This window comes from Aplidium turbinatum, chromosome 14 (genome assembly GCF_918807975.1).
Source record: "Aplidium turbinatum chromosome 14, kaAplTurb1.1, whole genome shotgun sequence".
NCBI lineage: Eukaryota > Metazoa > Chordata > Ascidiacea > Aplousobranchia > Polyclinidae > Aplidium > Aplidium turbinatum.
Window position 1 is genome coordinate 5,801,357 of NC_137485.1, and position 19,216 is coordinate 5,820,572.

At 38.5% G+C, this 19,216-nt stretch overlaps 1 protein-coding gene and 2 non-coding genes across 3 annotated transcripts; all 3 read right to left on the reverse strand.

The window, feature by feature from the left end:
• Positions 1-20: 20 nt before the first annotated feature.
• On the reverse strand, positions 21-9,580 carry LOC145782712 (leucine-rich repeat-containing protein 51-like). Its single transcript, XM_082594466.1, has 5 exons — positions 9,393-9,580; positions 4,711-4,843; positions 3,592-3,800; positions 2,607-2,755; positions 21-696 (listed from the first exon to the last, which is right to left on the reverse strand). Exons 2-5 carry the CDS (start codon positions 4,835-4,837, stop codon positions 549-551), a joined length of 633 nt encoding a protein of 210 aa, XP_082450592.1. The 5' UTR covers positions 4,838-4,843; positions 9,393-9,580; the 3' UTR covers positions 21-548.
• Positions 9,581-16,648: 7,068 nt separating this feature from the next.
• On the reverse strand, positions 16,649-16,719 carry Trnag-gcc (transfer RNA glycine (anticodon GCC)). The gene has a single exon. It is a non-coding gene; the product is annotated as a tRNA-Gly (tRNA).
• Positions 16,720-16,727: 8 nt separating this feature from the next.
• Positions 16,728-16,799, reverse strand: Trnae-uuc (transfer RNA glutamic acid (anticodon UUC)). The gene has a single exon. It is a non-coding gene; the product is annotated as a tRNA-Glu (tRNA).
• Positions 16,800-19,216: the final 2,417 nt, after the last annotated feature.

Genomic DNA, 19,216 nt, shown 5'->3' on the forward strand with positions numbered 1-19,216 from the left:
TGAGGGTTTTTGTACGCCCCCTCGTGAGCAGAGCCGTCGAGAAGATAACTTGGGCCCGGTACCAATACGATCCTCGGACCCCTTGGGAAGGTTACGGCCCTAAAAGTATCCCGGGTCCAAAAGTACTCCTCAACCCCTCTGTCAACGTTACTGCTCGTGAGAAAGTCGAAAGGATTTTTTTTCTCCTTCTCTAACAAGAAAACAATGGTCGTGTCGTTAATATTCCGAAATTTCGGTTTGGTCGTTGTTTAATAAACAGTTTATGAAAAAGACAGCAAATGTTTTCATTCGGGTTTTAAATTGCACCTCGATAGGCAGCAAGACAACGATACATACAATGATACAGCATTAAATGAAGCAGTCAGGGTGCTTGGTAAATCTCTATAAAGGGTTAATGCAGCATCACTCTACGAAGGTGAAAAACATATGATGTGGACACAGTGAGAAACATTAGGAGAAAAATTTTGTTACATTTATAAAGCAAAATAATAAATACTGTAGATGTTAAAATTAGATTATTCATAAAGTTGTAGGCTAAGAGGAAATTTTCAATTTGTATTTTTTGATTTTTTCCGTGTTTTTTGGAAAGTTTTTCCGTTCATTGTATTCCACGTGTCGGCCACAGAGCGATCTTGTGTTGTGACTGCTGCGAAGTCCAGGCTCTTCAATTGAGGAATGTTGGTCAAGACATACTGCCTGAATAAAAGAAATGGATTTTAAAACGAAATTCTTCCTCTTCAATGGCCAGAAAACGATATTATTCGCAAACAGTAGGAACTATGACGTAACACATAATTTTATTAATTTTACACAAGTTTTCATACAACTGCAAAAGCTTGCAACCAGGCAACACCATTCCGCGTTATGGATTCAACGAGTTATAATTTCTTAGACCGCCTTCGTTCATTTTTTACGGCATTGTCCTCATGGTTTCGACCTCCAGACATTTTCCTGCCCAAACAGCAAGAGGAAATGATCTTCCCTGAATCACAGGATGTGGGCTCTGATGTTGATATTAATATAGATCAGGACTTGTTTGTTCCTCTCAACGTTACGGATCTTGATCCTTTACCTCAAAGTTCAGACGTTGATGGTCCTCTGGAAACTCCGAGATCAAATCTGGAAGAATGGCAAAAAGATCGCGGCTCCCAAGATGCAGAGGTTCTCACTTACTACAAAACCTCTGGTTCAAATGAGCTACCCGATAATGTTCCAGTTTTGCCTCCACTTAACATTTCGGCTGGTGACTCAACACCGTGCCACACTGTTGAAGAAACAACTCTTAGGAAGAGATTTTCTCCCCGGAAGAAGAAGGTCGCAGAACGATATGGTGAATGGATTAGTATGTCGTCGAGAAAATAAATAACCTAGTCTAGCTGCTTTGCGTATTGAAAACGAGTAAAAAAGATTTATGAAACATGCTAATTCAGATATGTTTTTTTTTCTTCTTGCTAAAAACATAACATTGTAGGCAACGACGCAACAGTCTTTTCTGCATCCTGTTAGTTTGGATGAATAGATTGAAGGGGTTGTTTTTGAACAGGCTCTTGAACGAAGTTAGCATCACAAAATGTGTAAGCTGAAAATCCGGCCAACATGAATGAACAGCAGCAAATAACCGGCCAACAAAGTTAGTATCAGTTACCATGACTGGGAGACGATTTAGGCCTACAGACTCATGTTCAGAACAAAAAGGTCTTTGCCATTATATTTTTTAAGTAGAGGAAATTCGCTTCTTTTACTTGAAAGTGAGCAAGGGCTGTTGAGACTGAGAGGATAATATGGGCCTACGGTAGACTACTACCACTACGTCGTTTTGGTTCTTTTAGTTTTATTACCCAGTCCGATTAGCTCAGTTGGTTGAGCGCTTTTTAAACCAAGAAACGAGAAATGCTGGTTCAACTCTCAGGGTGTGCGTATGAGTAACGCACTTCAATAACAGCTTCCAGTGGCACCTAACGCATGGAATAATTTACAGGCAATAAGCGAAAATTTCGTTTAGTCAACCAGGCGTGCGTCAGTGGTTCCACGCTGCCAAACAGGGCGGTTGAGAAGATAATTTGGACCCGATACCAATAAGATTTTCGAGCTCCAAAGCGATATTTCTTTGAAAAAAACACTGTAGGCTATCAAAAATAAGATGTGGTTTCTTTAAGTTCCCGGGCTTCTTGGAAGGGTTAAGGGCCTTTAAAATTATCCCGATTCCAAAAGTACCCCTCCTGTCAATGCTACTGCTACCAAAATTAACTTATTAACTTAACCTTTCTCATTTCGAGGATAAATCTCTATCAATCAACAACACATTTCAGTTCAGCAGGTCAAAGCCCTGAGAGGCTGAGAAGGGTCGTAGGCATTTCTCTCCAGAGCAGCATATTGTTCATAATCTTGAGGAAAATCGAGGGCTATAGTCGAGGCGCCACTCCGCAATCGACGGTTTATGATAAAGGTTTCCTTCCTTTAGCCATTACCTTAAAAGGCATAACCTACAAAGGTTTAGGAGACAAGTGTTCGAGCAAGGTAGCACAGCACAACGTTGTTCATGTGCTGCAGCTCGGATCAACTGATGTGTTGGCACATTTACTCCACAAGAAAAACATTATTGTCACCTGTAACCTCTCTCTGTTTCGATAGGGTTTCCATGTAAAGTCAAATTGATTAGTTTGGGAAGTAGTGACAACTTGTTAACCTCGTAGAACTTATCAATGGTGTTGCCATGCAAATATAATACTTTCAGGTTCTTGAATTCGGTCAAAACCTGAAAAAATATAAACTGTTATTTTTTTTATCTGGTAACATCATTTTTAACACAGTGATATACGTAATACCTTTGACTGCATAGCGCATATACATTAAGCTTATGCATCTTCCCTACTATAAAGTATTGAAGTTGTGGTGGTGAATTAAACTAAGCAATGTAGCCTACCACATATTCATCAAAACATGGGAGTGAAAAGAACATGTATTGTAAGGAGGGGTGTACCTACAAATATCTGTCACTAAGTGAAAATTACATGATTTTAAAACTTTTTTTTATGATTTCAAACAAAATATCTAATTATGGCAATAAAGAACAAAGGAGGCTTGAAATCAAATATTAAGAGAGTAAGATGCAAAACGCTCAGGAATAACCCACCAGAGGCTTTGCCAATCCGAAGATAAAGACTTAAGCCAAACGACTGTCACTTTGCAGTTTAGTTTTTAAGTTAAGTGTTTTCTGTTATTGAAAGAATCGTAGTTCTCGGTCTGAGAAGCCTCTTAAAGTTTAATCCTGGCAGCTTCTCATACTTATAGAGGCTTTTAACTACCAATCCAGATAATACAGCTGAATGGAGAGCTGTCTATGAAATACGTTGCTTAAGTGCTTTCCTTGAGAGTTCAATCCCCTTTGCCATTCTTCGCACAAGTTGGGTGTTTATAGAATTAAGCTATCGGTACCATATATTTCTGTTGGGCGAAAAAGCGCCTTGGAAGTATCAGGCTCCACTGCTTTTTGTGTCTATTGCACAACTAAATATGTCTTTAATAAATCTGCAAATAGTTTGTCGATCTATCCTGTGACGTACCACTTGTCAAAGTAGCATATGAACTTACAGGGTCTACACTTGTGAGCTCATTGAACGATAGATCAATCCATGAAATGTTATCCAGATTTTCAACAATTGAAGACATAACTTCTGCGAAGCCACTCAAATCGTTTATGGAGTTGTTGTTTAAACGTACAGAGTTGCAGGGGTACTTGTTAGTTATTCGAGATTTGCACAAATTTCCTTGGTAATGCACTTCGATGTCCTCTAATATTTCTAAAACACTTTGACAATTAACACTTGTTGTATGACATGGTAGCCTACATTCCAATTGACAAGGTGGCCAGTAGGAAATCTAGTTGGGGTGTTTGAAATAAAAACTATCACAAATTTTCGGAATATTTGGCTTGCGATAAAAGTAAAGTTGTTTATATTGTCAATTCAAAATGTACGAATACAGAAACACTCTACAATTTAAAGTGGCTAACTTGAGCATTAACATTGACTGACTATGTTTTTTTTTAAATATTGCTTTACATTTACTTTTTGATTGAAACTGTTACGTTGAACAAACCTCAACTTAATGCATCGTAGAAGTTACTTAAAGCTATCTTTATTTTACTCAATGTATGCCAATAATTCTAAGTAGTTCAATATGCAAGGTGTGTATAGTTTTGTGCACAGATAGTCTTGATCAGTGTCAGTGCAGAAATGCCTATTTCCACGAGCAAGCTGTGGTAAACGATAATACAGTAGAGTAGCCTACAATTGGCTTGTCGAGCAATATCAGGCCACTCTTTGAAGCATGGTCATTCAAAAACCACCAACGTCCATTGTATGCCAATTTCAAGTTGGTGACATGCAGAAATAATATGAAAATTCAAGATGAGTGAATAATATGATTGTCAATACAATAATAAAACAATACAATAAGAAAACCACAGATTTTGGTCCATTTACACAGAATAAACACTAGAAAATGTTACAAAACAAGTTTTTTTTTATTTAATAATTGTATTATATTATTCAATTGGTATTGTTTATATTTGTATACTATTCTCACAAGTCACAACAGACGAAATAAAAGGTTTCCCTCTTGTTAAAACTATGTCTATCACATCCTTCTAAGATCTGTACAATCCAAATAGTAAATGCGTTAACAAAATGCTTGAGCTGAGCCACTCACCAGACGGAGTCATTAAACATTTGAAGGACAAGTCCAAGGGTGGGGCAGTATGCGGGTAAGGCAAAGATGTTGATGGCATTTCTGTATTTGCCTCATCAGGATTCCCATGACCTGTTGGCAACACCATTTTCCGCTAAATATAAATGCAATTCATATTTAGTGTAGTGCAAAGTGATTCAAATAAATTAATTTTTTTATAGGAGGAACCTGTTGTTGATAGGCTACGTTTAAACTTTATACCAAATAACAAAAGACTGAAATATTAATGAAACTTTAACACTGGTACGTCATATTCTAGTAGGCTAACTGGATTCCAAGACCACGATAAAATACTGAAACATCTGGTTGAAAAATGAAAACTAGACTGTTGTCACCAGAACATAAACCTTGTGAACAACCTCGTTCAAACTACCATGTGATACTTTTAATCTGAATGAAAATAAAGTGAGTTTTTGAAAGTATCAGCCAATTCCTTCAATTTTCAACAAACGCTATGAAAAAAATGATTTTCGATGATAATTTGTAGTGTCGTATGCAAGGTTTTCTTAATGAGGAGCATTCAAAATGCTTTTTGAATCAAAACAAATTTTGTAAATATGCCCATTTGCTGATAATCACTGCTGATAATTATAGCCTATTGTATTAATTAATCTACCATATTCAGCCTGCATTGAGGATAACTTTTTAGTTTGCAGCAACTAGGTGACTTATTTGGAGAGAATTTTTACTGAAAACAAACAATATGATACAACACTCTTAACGTCGTATATTATGTTTTTATGTAGACAATGTAGTTAGCTTCTGTTTAACTCAATAAACCATGCATATTGAAAGTATTCTATGCTTATTTGAGTACGCAGGATTTTGTTACGAGGAAAGGGGGCATTTGATCTAATTTAACCTTTTTTTATCAAGAGTAATGAAAAAGATAGTAGGCCTGCTGTAGCCTACTAGCTACAATAGTCGATATACCAGCATACTAAAAAGCAGAAAAAGGTAGAAAAACCTTGAAAAGTTTTAGACTTGTCTGAAAAGTGATAAATTCACAGGTAGGCCTATAGGCTATGTATGTAGCTAACACAACCACAAATCCAAAAATTAAAACAAGGCACATTGATATGCAGTACCAGTACTAGGGTGGTTCAAAAAAAGTGAAATTTTGAAATTTTAAAGTCTCACCCTTTCAAAACTTTCCATTTACTATAAAAACACCTTGTGTAAAATATTTTTGAAAAATATTAATGTTTAGGGGTGGCTCAAGGCTTTCGAAATTTGGGGGTATTTGACGAAATGGGTCAAACTTTAAATACCTGTATTTCGTAAACCCTTAAAGCAAACATACATCTGTTTGGGTTCATTTTCATCAGGTTGGAGAGTACTATAACTTGGTAAAGTCAAACAATGGTAAATATGTACTTTTGGAAAATTGCGATTTTAAAATTTTTACAAAATGAATACAAAAACACTTAATGTGAAGAATTATACATTTGATATGTTGCAATTGATGTATGTGATGCACAGCACAAAGCACATACAAAGTCAAGTGCCAAACAATTGATAGCCATGTTAGTAGGCCACTGAACTCCTGAATTAGAGCTACTCCTCGTTCTGCGTGGTCGTTGACAACTTTTATGGCCTGCATAATGTCACACGCTGCTTGGAAATCTTCTCGCACTTTCCAAATTTCAAGTCTCTCAAAAAGCATTTGGGATCTTTGTGTGACAAAGTCGACCATACAACTTCCTAGAATTTTTTTAAATTCACATGAATTCGCTTCGAAGGATCCGCATGTCCATCGTTTGCCAATGCGAGAGCCATTTTTCGTTTCACTGCTGCAGGCGCATTCTTGTCAAACAAGGCCAGTCCAATCAACTTTTCTGATAAATACCACAGGTGGCCAACGAGCTTCACTGCTGCCACCTTAGAAATGGCTGGGTTAATGTGTTTGTACAAAATCCCAGGGACTGCAAGAGCAGGAGGTCATTGTTGGCATCACAGGCTGCAAGAGGAGCTGTCATCCAGGCTTTGAGATAAACCTGAATGGTAAAGAAGGTTATATCTTATACGGTATCCCTTTCTGTTCTTTGCTAGTGAGCTTAAACTGGCTTCTGAATAGCCACACCTTTAACTGGGCAAGCACAAGCAGATATCGTCATCAATGCCTTAAAGGAATGGGGTATTGATAAGAGTGTTCGAGCATTGTGTTTTGACACAATGCTAACACAGGTAGACTTGGGGGGCACATGTTGTAATTGAACAAGAACTTGGTACCGATCTTCTGTTTCTTGCGTGTCGTCACCACATTATGGAAATTGTAATTGGAACAGTGTTCATGACCTGCATGGGACCCTCTTCTGGACCAGACATGGGACCCTCTTACTTTTCAAACAATTCCACGCCCATTGGGAATTTCTAGATCTAGAAAACTTTAAAGATGCATCCACGGATGAATATTGAATATGTCAGTGAATCCCTTTCTGACGTCAAGGATGATATCCTGAGTGGGATTGAGAGTCAGCTAGCCAAAACCACCCAAGAAATGATTACCTAGAAATGCTGAAATTGTCTATGATCTTTTTGGTGGAGTTCCTGCCAACGAAGTTAAGTTCAGGGCTCCGGGACCGGTGCAATAAGCTCGTTGGATGTTGAAAGTTATCTATAGCATAAAGGTGTGGCTATTCAGAAGCCAGTTTAAGTTCATTACCAAAGAACAGAAAGGTGTTACGAGATATAACCATCTTTACCATTTGGGTTTATCTCAAAGCCTGGATGACAGCTCCTCTCGCAGCCTGTGCTCCCAACAATGACCTCCGGATTTTGCAGTCCCTGGTACACCCTGGTGCAGTACACACATTAACCCAGCCATTTCTAAAGCAGCAGCAGTGAAGCTCGTTGGCCACCTGTAGTATTTTACAGAAAAGTTGATTGAACTGGCCTTGTTTGACAAGAATGCACCTGCAGCAGTGAAACAAAAACTGGTTCTCGCATTGCAAAAACAAGGGACATGCAGAATGCAGATCCTCCGAAGCGAATTTACATGAATCTAAAAAAATTCAAGGAAGTTGTTTGGTCGACTTTGTCACACAAAGATCCCAAATGCTTTTTGAGAGAAAGAACCTTTCTGATGGTTTTTTCAAAGCAGATCCAGAGACATGGAAAGGGAGAGAAGATTTTCAAGCAGCGTGTGACATTGTGCAGGCCATAAGAGCAGGAGTTGAGTGGCCTACTAACATGTGATGAGGAACAATTTCAGTATCTGTCACAGGATGTGCACTGTGCAGTGTGTACGAACATAGAAAAGCTTAGCCTGACAGCAACAAAAAGACACTCACTGAGAAAGTTTGAATGGTTCATGGCTATCAATTGTCTGGCACTTGACTTTGCATGACTGTATGTGCATCACACATATATTATACATCAATTGCAACAATTTCCAGATTTTACTAAAATTTCAACCTGTTTCAGCTACCACTAAATGTTAAAAAAAATGTATTAAGTGTTTTTGTATTCATTTTGTAAAAATTTTAAAATTGCAATTTTTCAAAAGTACATATTTACCATTGTTCGACTTTACCAAGTTATAGTACTCTCCAACCTGATGAAAATGAACCCAAACAGATGTGCGTTTGCTTTAAGGGTTTACAAAATACAGGTATTTAAAGTTTGACCTATTTCGTCAAATACCCCCAAATTTCGAAAGCCTTGAGCTACCCCTAAACATAAAAATATTTTACACAAGGTGTTTTTGTAGTAAATGGAAACTTTTGAAAGGGTGAGACTTTAAAATTTCAAAATTTCACTTTTTTTGAACCACCCTAACCAGTACAATAGCCTATTAAGCAATTGTACATTGTGGCCTATTGCAATAATTGGTTGCTTGTTCCTGGCTCAAACAATTATGTAGGCTGCTCTGATGAATCTACCACAAACGTTTAGATTAGAAGGGTACCGGTAGCCCACTAAAGATATGAGATTTTAAAAAAAATGTCAATGAGCTATTGATCAAAATTTATTGAATAATTTGATGTTTAATGCCCATGGTACAGTATTTCATTAGCCTAAACAATTCACTCATGTTTTTCCAGTAGCTTAAAGCATATTAGCCTACAACAGGGGTTACCAAACTTTTTTCTCTGAGGGCCGGATTGCTGCGAGATTAACAGCTGCGGGCCGGATGCAAATTGCGAAAACATATACAACTATTTAGAATCTCCATTAACTTGAAGTGAGCACAATCAATAACAAAGTCAGCGGTGGAATAGCAAAGTTGTGATGAAATCGAAAGGTTGCTGGAAAAGTTATCCCCTGATGTGATACTGATACACTACAGGAAATAGCGCTCTTGAAAAAACATTCGGCTCCATCTTTCCAAATTTGGCCTCTGAGGCTGTCCCCATTTGTGGTGGCCTAATGATAAACTGCAACGTCAGTCCTTTACAAAAAGTTTGGTAACTTTTTTCCTTAACAGTTATAGTGCAGCTGTTATTTCAGCAGCACGTGGCGGGCCGGATGAAATCAGTTCGCGGGCCGGTTCCGGCCCGCAGTTTGGTGACCCCTGGGCCTGGCCTACAACATTCAAAGGTTTATGTTCATAAAATAGATGCTCATTCAATAGCAAGCCAATGTATTGAGCTAAATAGACTCAGTAGCCTAAAGAAGTAATTCCAAGCCTAATAGCTCACCTCAAAATTTCAAACCATAAAGTAGAAGGCTTAGCACAAATGTTTGAGCTAATATATGATATGGGACAAACTGAAAACTACTTTTCAGTTATGAGAAAACGCATTTCCACGTGTTACCGTTTCAAACTTTAAAACAAGAAAAAATGCCTAAAGAAACATGTGCTAAAAACCGCCAACCTAAAATTTGAAATGTGACACAAGGCAGACTACGCTATTAGTAACTATGGAAACAAAGGTTTGGAGATTATCCGATAAACATTAAAACATGACCATCGATTTAACAAAAAAGAAAAAAGCATAAGTTCAGTTAAGTTTGTTTTAAAGTTGCAAGGAAAGAAAGAGTGTAGTTTTTTTCCTTGCCGCTTATTTTTTTTTAAATACTAATCTCTTATTTTATTTTCTCGCTTTTTCAAACCACATTCCTTTTTCCCAACAGCATTCTTTTTCTTTGTAGGCAGCTGACTTTGGTGACCTTTTGGTCTTTCGCTGCCATCCTTGTTGCGCGAATTATTTGTGTTTATTGTGTTTTTGCTTAATGTGTCTTTCTTTTTCGCCAACAAAACAAAAAATAAACTGAACTGAACTGTAGAGTAGACAACCGGAAACAGACATTGACGTCGGCTGCAGCGTGGGTCAGGTGTACGTCGGAAGCAGTGGCTCCGAGAGGGGGGGGAAGTCGGGCCAGTTTCCCCCCTAGCAAAACATTGTAAAGGAAAAACGAGTAGTTTTTTGTTTTTGCACTTTTGAGGGGGGCCCATTTTTAGTAGGCTACTAAAGTAAAAATGTACCAACTAAATAATCAACAAATGAATACCTGAAAATGAGAATGGCCCAAGTGATACTATTTCGAGAAAATCAAAAAAAACTTCACAATTTTTTTTTTTGTTAAAGATATCAAAGCCTGGTTAATGTGGGTAGTTACTCATGGGAATAGACAACAAAAAAGCTGTATTGTGTGTTGCTGTGCGTTATAGTTTATGCGGTGCGGATCGTCAAACTCAATTTGGACCCTTCTTATATTTAGGACCTCACTAATTTGTAATGCACTGCGCTTTGCTTGGATATATTGATAGATAGCACCTTGCCCACTGGCGTAGTAACCCTCCTGCAATACCTGCAGTTGCAGGGGGGCCCACACCTAAAGAGCACCACGTTTAAGGGCCCCCTCTCGAGATTGAAGACCTTTTTTGTTTTGAAAAACAACTTTTTTGGGACAAAAAACGGAGCGTTTCTTAACTGAAGATGCAGTGACAAATGCCACGCAGGGGAGGGGGCGCTCTCGCTAGGCACGCCATTGACCTTTTCCCATTGTCATATCAAAATACATTCATCATGAAAGAAATCTGAGACTTTTGTTATGTACAGTAAAAGCAGTTTTTCAGTTCATTGCGTAAGATAAAAGCAGTTTGTGTAAAAAGTAACTCTTTAGTTTTCATAGTCTGAGTTTTGTGCATCAAAGAATGCATCTTCCGTTGTAACGAGTTGGTCTATCATGTCTCTTGTTTCTTGGCGCAAGTATTTTTTCATTCTAATAACATCTTGCTTCTTCGCAGCCTTAACCGGTACTTGGCTAGTATAGAACTGACTAGCTTCTAAGGTAGGAAGAGCGTTAGGCTTAGGCTAAGGATCCGAAATTTAGTTTGAACGAGTCCCATCATATTCTTTGAAACGTCAATTTATGAAAGAATGGACTAAGAATAAGAATGTATATGGCCTAAAAATGTAAGATATAAAAAAATTTATTATGAAAGAATGGCCGAAGTCCTGGACTTGGGCCATTCTGCTAATCATACAAATTTATTTGCCTTCGATAACACGTTTCAAAGCGTGGATTTGGATCTTTCGTTTGCTCATAAGGTAGCTCTAGGCGTTAGTATTACGATAGTGGGTATAACTCATTTTGGCAAAAATGTGGACTTGGGCCCTTCTGATTTTCAGGTATTCAAATTCTTAAATAAAATGCGTAGTTCCAAGTATTTCTCAATCATTGTAAATGTCACTCTCGATGCTTCTCATCAAGAACAAATCATTTTCGTGTTAAGGTAGGCGATGTTGAACAGCTTCAAGACGTAAAATCTGAAGCTGAAATGATTTCTGTATCACTGAACGATTTCGATTGTATTGATAGTGTCAATTTGAAAACTGGTGCTGTTTTAGCTAAGCGGGAACTATTTTTGCTTGACAACTGAATCTTAACTTCAAAATCTGCGTTGACCAGGCATAGGATGTTGTATCCAACATAAGTTATCTGGGAAAGTTAAAGGTATCAGTCCAAGCACGATTAAAGAAAGTAAATCTTGTATATTTTTTTGTTTATGGATCATCATCAGTCATCATCTCCGCCTGGAGCAGGTTGCGCATCAACATGAGTTATTTTCTTCCAAGAGTGGCGATTTTGAGCCAGCTCGCCCAGTGTCGCCAAGTTGAGTCCGGTCCATGATTGAATGTTGTCTTGCCATCGTTTTGGTTGTCTGCCACGTTTTCTTTTTCCTTCTACTTTGCCTTCTGTGCAAACTTTGCTGATTCCGAATTGTGATCTTTTAGTGTGGCCGGACAGTTTTAAAACTTTTGATTTTATTAACTTATTGCTGCAATTGGATGTAATTTTGTCATAGTTAAAAGATCTTCTGTTTTCGTGTGGTCAAGTAGCCTTTTGTTGGTCATGCTTCTCATGACGTGATTTTGGAAGGTAGTGAGTTTTTTCTTTATTTGAGTTTTTTGTTTATGGATGTTGTTGCTTAAATCTGGTTGGAATTCATAATGTTGCCTACAGACAGCGTTGTTCAAATGTCTTATCATTTTTGGAGTAATTGCTTATCTGTAAGCTAGTGGCATCTTTAAAGTTATAGCCCAGTCAGAGGAAAAACTCTGAAAAATCTAAAGAAAGCTGTCCTATCATCTTGCAAAGAAACCGATTGAAAAGCCTAACTATACATGTTGTGCATCAATTCAGACGGCGCAAAATTTTATCATTTGATGCTGTGATCCGTAACTTTGCATTGCAAAAAATCCAGAAAGGGTTGAATTAAATCAGGGATGTCCAAAGTCTGACCCACGGGCCAACTCCGGCCCACGAGACGTATTTGTATGGCCCGCGCCTGTTGTTGTACAATGTGTTATTTTTGGCCTGCAGACACACAAAAATCATATAAATTCAACTTGCAGTTTTCAGAAAAATTATCGTGGCTGTTGGCTCACGAACACTTATTATCAAATCTGGCTCGCGTGGGAAAAAGTTTGGACACTCCTGAATTAAATGCTTGGTTGAACTATTTTCGTTGCCTGTAGGCCTATTGTGTGTTTACAAAGCTTTCTAGACAAAATAGTTAGCCTCAATGGCATTTTTACTGCAAGTGTAATCCAGTGATTATTATGATCTTTACATTGAACGAAGTTCTTTTCATGCTGAGGAAAGTAGGCTAATTTCAGCTTAACACGAACATGCAACGCAATATTTACTAAAAAATATTATGGGACCCATTTTTCGTATTGTTTCCCGACCAGTGCTGACTTCTCTCGGAGGCCCTGGTCGGAAGGCGTACACGGATACCGATGCATAGCGCTCATGTCCAGGGGTGCATTCCTAAAATTTTTTTGGGGGGGCTCTAACACTTAGCTGTGTTGTTATAGACAAAGTATGTATAAGTAGCCTAATCGGTGTAGGTTAGCCAACAATGTTTACCTTTTTTAAAAGGAAACACTGTTCAGTATGTTTTTACTTCTGAACATCATGCCGAAAAACAACCCATGCTAAAACATAGCTTGAATTACAGAAAAAGGTAGAAGCAACAAAACGTGAAAACGTGGTTGAATCCGATATAAAATTATAAGTTTGAAATTTGGCTTGGTTGCTACACTGCAATCTCCTATGCTTTTTTTTTACTGCGTAGGCCTACACTTGAAACTCGATTTGCATGAGCTAATTCCAATCTCTTAACTCAATTGTAAACTTATTTGTATGAATCAATCCTAAGCACACTTGCAAAAACATTGACTGCAATAGGAAAGTAAGGAAATGCAATTCTTGAAATGAGCGCTTGTGGTTGCAGATTTGCTATATAAGAACCAATAAGCTGCCAATGTGACAGTTAAACTAAAATCTCATTTAGTTATTAACGAACAGTTTAAAAAACTCCAATTACAGCAAAAGCATATTCCAAGTTGGTGCAAACGAGATTACACAAAACAAATAGCCTGTCTGCCAGGTCTTTGGTTTTATGGGCTAAGTTTAAAGCACCACGACAGTCCTTGATTTCAGCCAGCAAACAGTTTTTGCGGAGATCTGAGTTCATTCAATGTGGGCAGCTTAGAATGCTTAACTTGAATATCCACAGCCGACCGATGAGTCTGCAACCACTTCTGAGTTGCCGCAGTGCCATTCCATAAATGAGGAGGTGGTCCATTGATGCTGATGAACAACAATGCTGAAACAAGTGATATGGTCAGCCGTGATCGTAGCTGTGTGATGATCAAGTTCATTTGTGAAAATCCACGTTCGGCTTCAGCAGAACTTATAGCAATCATGATTAGTACTACGTTCTTGAGCACCTTTATCGTATCTGGTATATGACAAGGATTGTCAACATACAATCGAAAATCGGAAATAGGAGTGATGACATGAAATCTCTCCTCTATATTTCGTAATCTCTGCTACCTTCTTGCCATGGAACTTCGACTGCAGCAGGCCATAACTCTGGTACAATAGTTTCCAAGCTCTTCACAGAATTTTCATTGTTGGTGTCCACTATCCTGCTTCCAATGTTCTCAACCAAAGCTTAAATAAACTGATTACGATCAAAAGAAGGGTAGGCTAGTCTCTACGTCGAGCTTTGAACTGGTCCAATGTTGTGCCTTTAAAGGAGTAGTTTTTTGTACTTCCGGGACTCAAGTTAACAACTTCATCAAACGAATACTTTCCTTCTTGAATAGCTTTTTTTATTTGAAGTAGAGAATTAACAGTCCATTTGACATGATGATTAGCTACTACGAAGTTGATATTCTCATGCAGTCTGGAGAGTTTCTGACAAAAGTGATAACTGGCGATTGCTATCAACTTATGTTCGTGTTTTTTTGCAGTTCTGTTGTGAGAAAGCTGTTAAAGTGTTACTTGTTCAGTCGAGAAGTTGTTGTCCAGCCAGAAAAGCTGAAAAATAGAAGCTTGAACGAGCCCCCCCCTGAGCCCCCCCTACATCAAGCCTTTTTGTTTTTCGGGGCAGTGCCGGTCTTAGGGTATTTCGGGCCCTGTGCAGAATATACTTTGCGGGCCCCAATGTCAATGATCCAATTCAGTAGCGTAGCTAGGTATTTTGAAAGGGGGGTAGTTTGACTGTCGGCGAGCGAAGCCGAAAGGAGGGTAGTTTGACTGGCGGTGTGTTTGCCGAAGGCTACACCTAGCGGCGGAGGGTCTGGGGGGCCTCCCCCAGAAAATTTTGAAAAATTACTTTGAATTTGGTGCATTCTGAGAGCATGTTCAACAAAAATTTGGGTATGAAAATTACTGTAAAATGGTGCTGTCTGGTGGCATAGCAAAAGGATAAGATCATGTTTTCTTTGGCATTTTTCGGAAATAAAGCTATGTCTCTTTGTTGAGTCTGGATGCAACCTATTTCGTCCCCTGAACAATTCGCACCCCAATTTCGTACCCTAGCCCTGGTACGAAATAGGTTGAATCCTTAAACATTTTTAACCCTGATATGATTGCATTGCACGAACAATTGTTGAGAGAATATAATTTCCAGCACATTCTAGGGCGCATCTAGAAAATGTTAATAAGTTACTCTATCCCTTAGCTTCCATTTAAGCAGAAAAGCTTTAGATTTTTAGGTTGCTTCAACGTTTGATGACATGGAATCAGCATTATAACGGTGAATTCTTCGCTAAGAATGGATGGGAGTAGCCTACCTACTTCTACACTAATCAGCGCAATTTAGTTCAAGTGTAATATCACAATGTCTGGCTTTGATCTCCGAGTAATATTGATAAAGCAAGGTTGGTTACAAAATTAAATTATACGAGTAGGCTAAGTTTTGGTATTACAGTAAGAAAGAAAAGGCCCAGGAAAAATTTTATAAGTGAGAATGAATGCCATGAACCTACAGTACTTGCTCTCCATCACTTTCGCTCACATGACACGCAAAAATAAAACTAAAGATAAAAGCCTAGTGAAACTTTGCACAGCAGAAAACAGTAACGTTAGTGCAGAAGTTTTCCTACTCCTGCCCAGAACATTGTGACGCAAGAAGCCACACGACCTCGTTCTGTGGAAGTTAATCAGTTATGTTATGTATTGGGCAGCTACAGGGCGGTTTGACTCTTCAATGGTCTGGTCTGATGAAGGCCTTTCAGAGTGAAGAATTATCAACATAAAGTGATTAAGCATGACGATCGAAGTTAAATCTCGTGAGTCCGCCGTGAGACTTAATTTGTCTGCCGAGATAGCTGCTCAGGCTGGACAAGTTTATCCGCTGTCAACAAAATCGAATTTCGACCTATTTCGTCCCCTGAAAAGATCGAGAGAAATTTTGAAATGTTTGCGGCAACTCCGATCAACGATTTCGGCTAAAAGTTGTTTTTTTTTCTTGATCTTTTCAGGGGACGAAATAGGTTGTTTTTCTATGTTTTCTTGTTGCTAATTCCTTCGTTGAATTCATTTGTTGCATTTTCCATTGGAAATGACAAAAATTACTGCATTTTCTGAGTAGATTGCGGGCCCCCTAATTTGCGGGCCCTGTGCGATCGCACGGTTCGCACACCCCAAAGACCGGCACTGTTCGGGGGGCTGAGCCCTCCCGAGCCCACCCCAGGAATGCAACCCTGCTCATGTCCGCTTTCCCGCAATGCAGGATAAAGATATAACAAACAAACTTTGTTAGGCTACTTTATTTTGTTTGGAAATGTCTTTGGCATTGCTGGAGCTAAATTGGCCTCTCAATGGCATGCGTTTTGGTTCAAAAACGAAGTTAAGTTCAAAACCAATTAGCCTTTGACAAGATAATTCTGACTCCATGTACCAACAAGACTTCTAAGCACTCAAAACATATCTGAAAACACTGTAGGCACCAATAGGCTATCTCACATGTAGCCTACCACAATGTAAAAACTATGTAGGCCTAGGCTACCTGAAAGAAAAAATCCTTGAAAAATCTTAAAGCAAAATAAGAGTCCTCTAAAAAAAGTATCGGTTTCGCGGATTTGGCCGACATGTTTGTGAAATAGATAAATTGTATTTAACAAGAAATTCAAATCAAAAGATATAATGCATTGGCCGGGAATCGAACCCGGGCCCACCGCGTGGCAGGCGAGGATTCTACCACTGAACCACCAATGCAAGAAATGTTCCTACACCGGGAATCGAACCCGGGCCGCCTGGGTGAAAGCCAGGAATCCTAACCACTAGACCATGTAGGAGACACGAAAGAATAGGCTTGATCGCGATTTATGCTAATTATTGGCCAAGTTCTCAAAGACGCGATCAGATAACATTTACTTCAAAGAGACCATCAGATAACATTTACTTTCATTAAAATATGAAAGTAAGGCAAGGCCTTTTCATTCAATCTGTCGATTTAGGATTCATCAGCTTAGCTAGCCGTGCCAGAGACACCCCAAACCCGGTTTAGTTCCCATCATATAATCATTCGCTATCTCCGCTTGCAGCAGATTGCGCATCAACATGAGTTACTTGACAGGGTTCCACGTGATTTTATGAGCCGTAGGGGAGACTCGGGTAAGTTGGCCCAGCAAAATGAAAATTTGAATTTGTGAGCTGATAACAAAACATATGTTAAAGCGAATGCTATTGAAGAGTAGAGAATTCATCACTCTAAAAGTGGACATATTCTTGCATCAAACAAACATTCTTAGGTATATAATTTTTCAAGTTTTCCGAAAAAAATAAAATGGACCATCTTGCCTTCATGTGCGGGTAATTTGGCCCACCATGGAAGGTAAGTTGGCCACGTGGGAAACATGTCCATCTACGGTATATTAAACAGTGGAAAAGTTCTCTTTCTCCCCAATTTGATTTTCTTTCTAATTATTTCTTGGTTTTATAGAGGCATACATACCGTACATAAATTATTCTATGTATGCATTCATGTATGGTTTATAATAAAATCTACTATTAGGCTATAATGCTGTATTTTACCTCAGTAAACTTTTTTTACATGAGTAGCCTACACCAAATAAGCTTTCGAAAATAACAAAGGTTGTATCAAACATCATGTAGTTGGAACGGCATGCCTTTATTCCTAACGATCTGGTCACCTTAACGATACTGATAGGTGGGACTTTGTTTGCAATAGGCTACAAACCCCATTTTTGCATGGGTACCAATATCGGAACATTTTTTAATGTATCTCCGAAACGAGGTACGTTTTAGACCGTCGCTTGAGAAGTGGTTGATACACATTTCCGCGATTGGTTTTCTTGATTAGGCTACTTAGCCTACTATTATTACCATATGGGTTAGGAATAATTTGTGGCATAAAAACGATGTTAGGAAGTGTATTATTGTTATTGATCGCTTAATGCTGATGTAAAGCCGCGATTTACTTACTTTGGATACTTGATGATAGGCTACTTCAATCTTGCAAAAATAAGTCATCGTATTAATTAGTCAATTATTATCATTCTATGTAATACCTCATGAAGGCAAGTTGGCCATGGTGGCCAACGTACCCACCCACGAAATGGGCCAACTTCCCTGCATGGCAACCACATTGCAAAAACTAAAATTTATGTCAAACTATCGAGCTTCTAACAACGGTTTCACAGTCAAAGTGAGCCTTAATAACCACTCTAGCGCTGCACTCACTAAATAATAACCTTTCTTATATAGTAAGAAAAAAATCACTCGACATCTAAAAAATTCTAAAATCCAAAAATTTCAAAAATCATAATTTTTCATACAAAAATCGTGCTCACATGTTTATACTGCTTGCTAGAGCCTCCCAACCTGGTGATAAGATAGTTTCAACAGCACTTTCTCAGTATGCGTACGATACGTAACAATAACTATTTTAGTTAAAAAATTATTTAGAGTGGGCCAACTTGCCTACTGGGCCAACTTACCTGAGTCTCCCCTACTGCGTGCTGGTCTGGAAGCCAAAGTGCCAAACGCTGCCGTCCAAGATGAGGCCTGAACAGGATTGCCATATTGGCGGTTTTCGGTTTTTGTTCCAAATTAGTTTTAATGGATTAAAAGACAAAAATAAACACAAATGCAATCTTATGAAATATATTATCAGGGTTCAAAAAAAGTTGCCGTTTCAAACCTGATGTTTTGTAAATACGCTTCTGCGAATTGATGAAATATAGTTTTTAAAACTTTTTAGAATGTTAAAAAAATTAAAAACTGCCAAAAATATGCCAAAATACCACCTCAAAATAGCCTGTTAAACGCACTAAAATAACTCCAAATTTCTCAAATTTAGCGTTAAAACCGCCAATATGGCAATCCTTTTCAGGCCTCATCTTGGACGGCAACGTTTGGCTTCCAGTCCAGATGCTATTATAGCGACGTCCACGCGTACTGCTTCCATGCTGGCTCAAGGCAGATTGGAAGAGGGTGATATGTTCCCATCATATTTTACATTAAGTCCTCCTGCGTCATACCGGTAGCCCTACTGAGTAGGCTTATAATTGTAAATCGTGATTTTGGTCACTGTCATAACTGTGCAACGTTACCACACAGGTCCGAATGTAGCCAGTAACGAGGCAAAGATTTTTTTGATTTTATGTTAGCAAAGCAATATTGATTGTTGGGGTCTTCATCATAGATTGATATTATGCCAACAAAACATGGTGTGATTGCGAGCATCTTT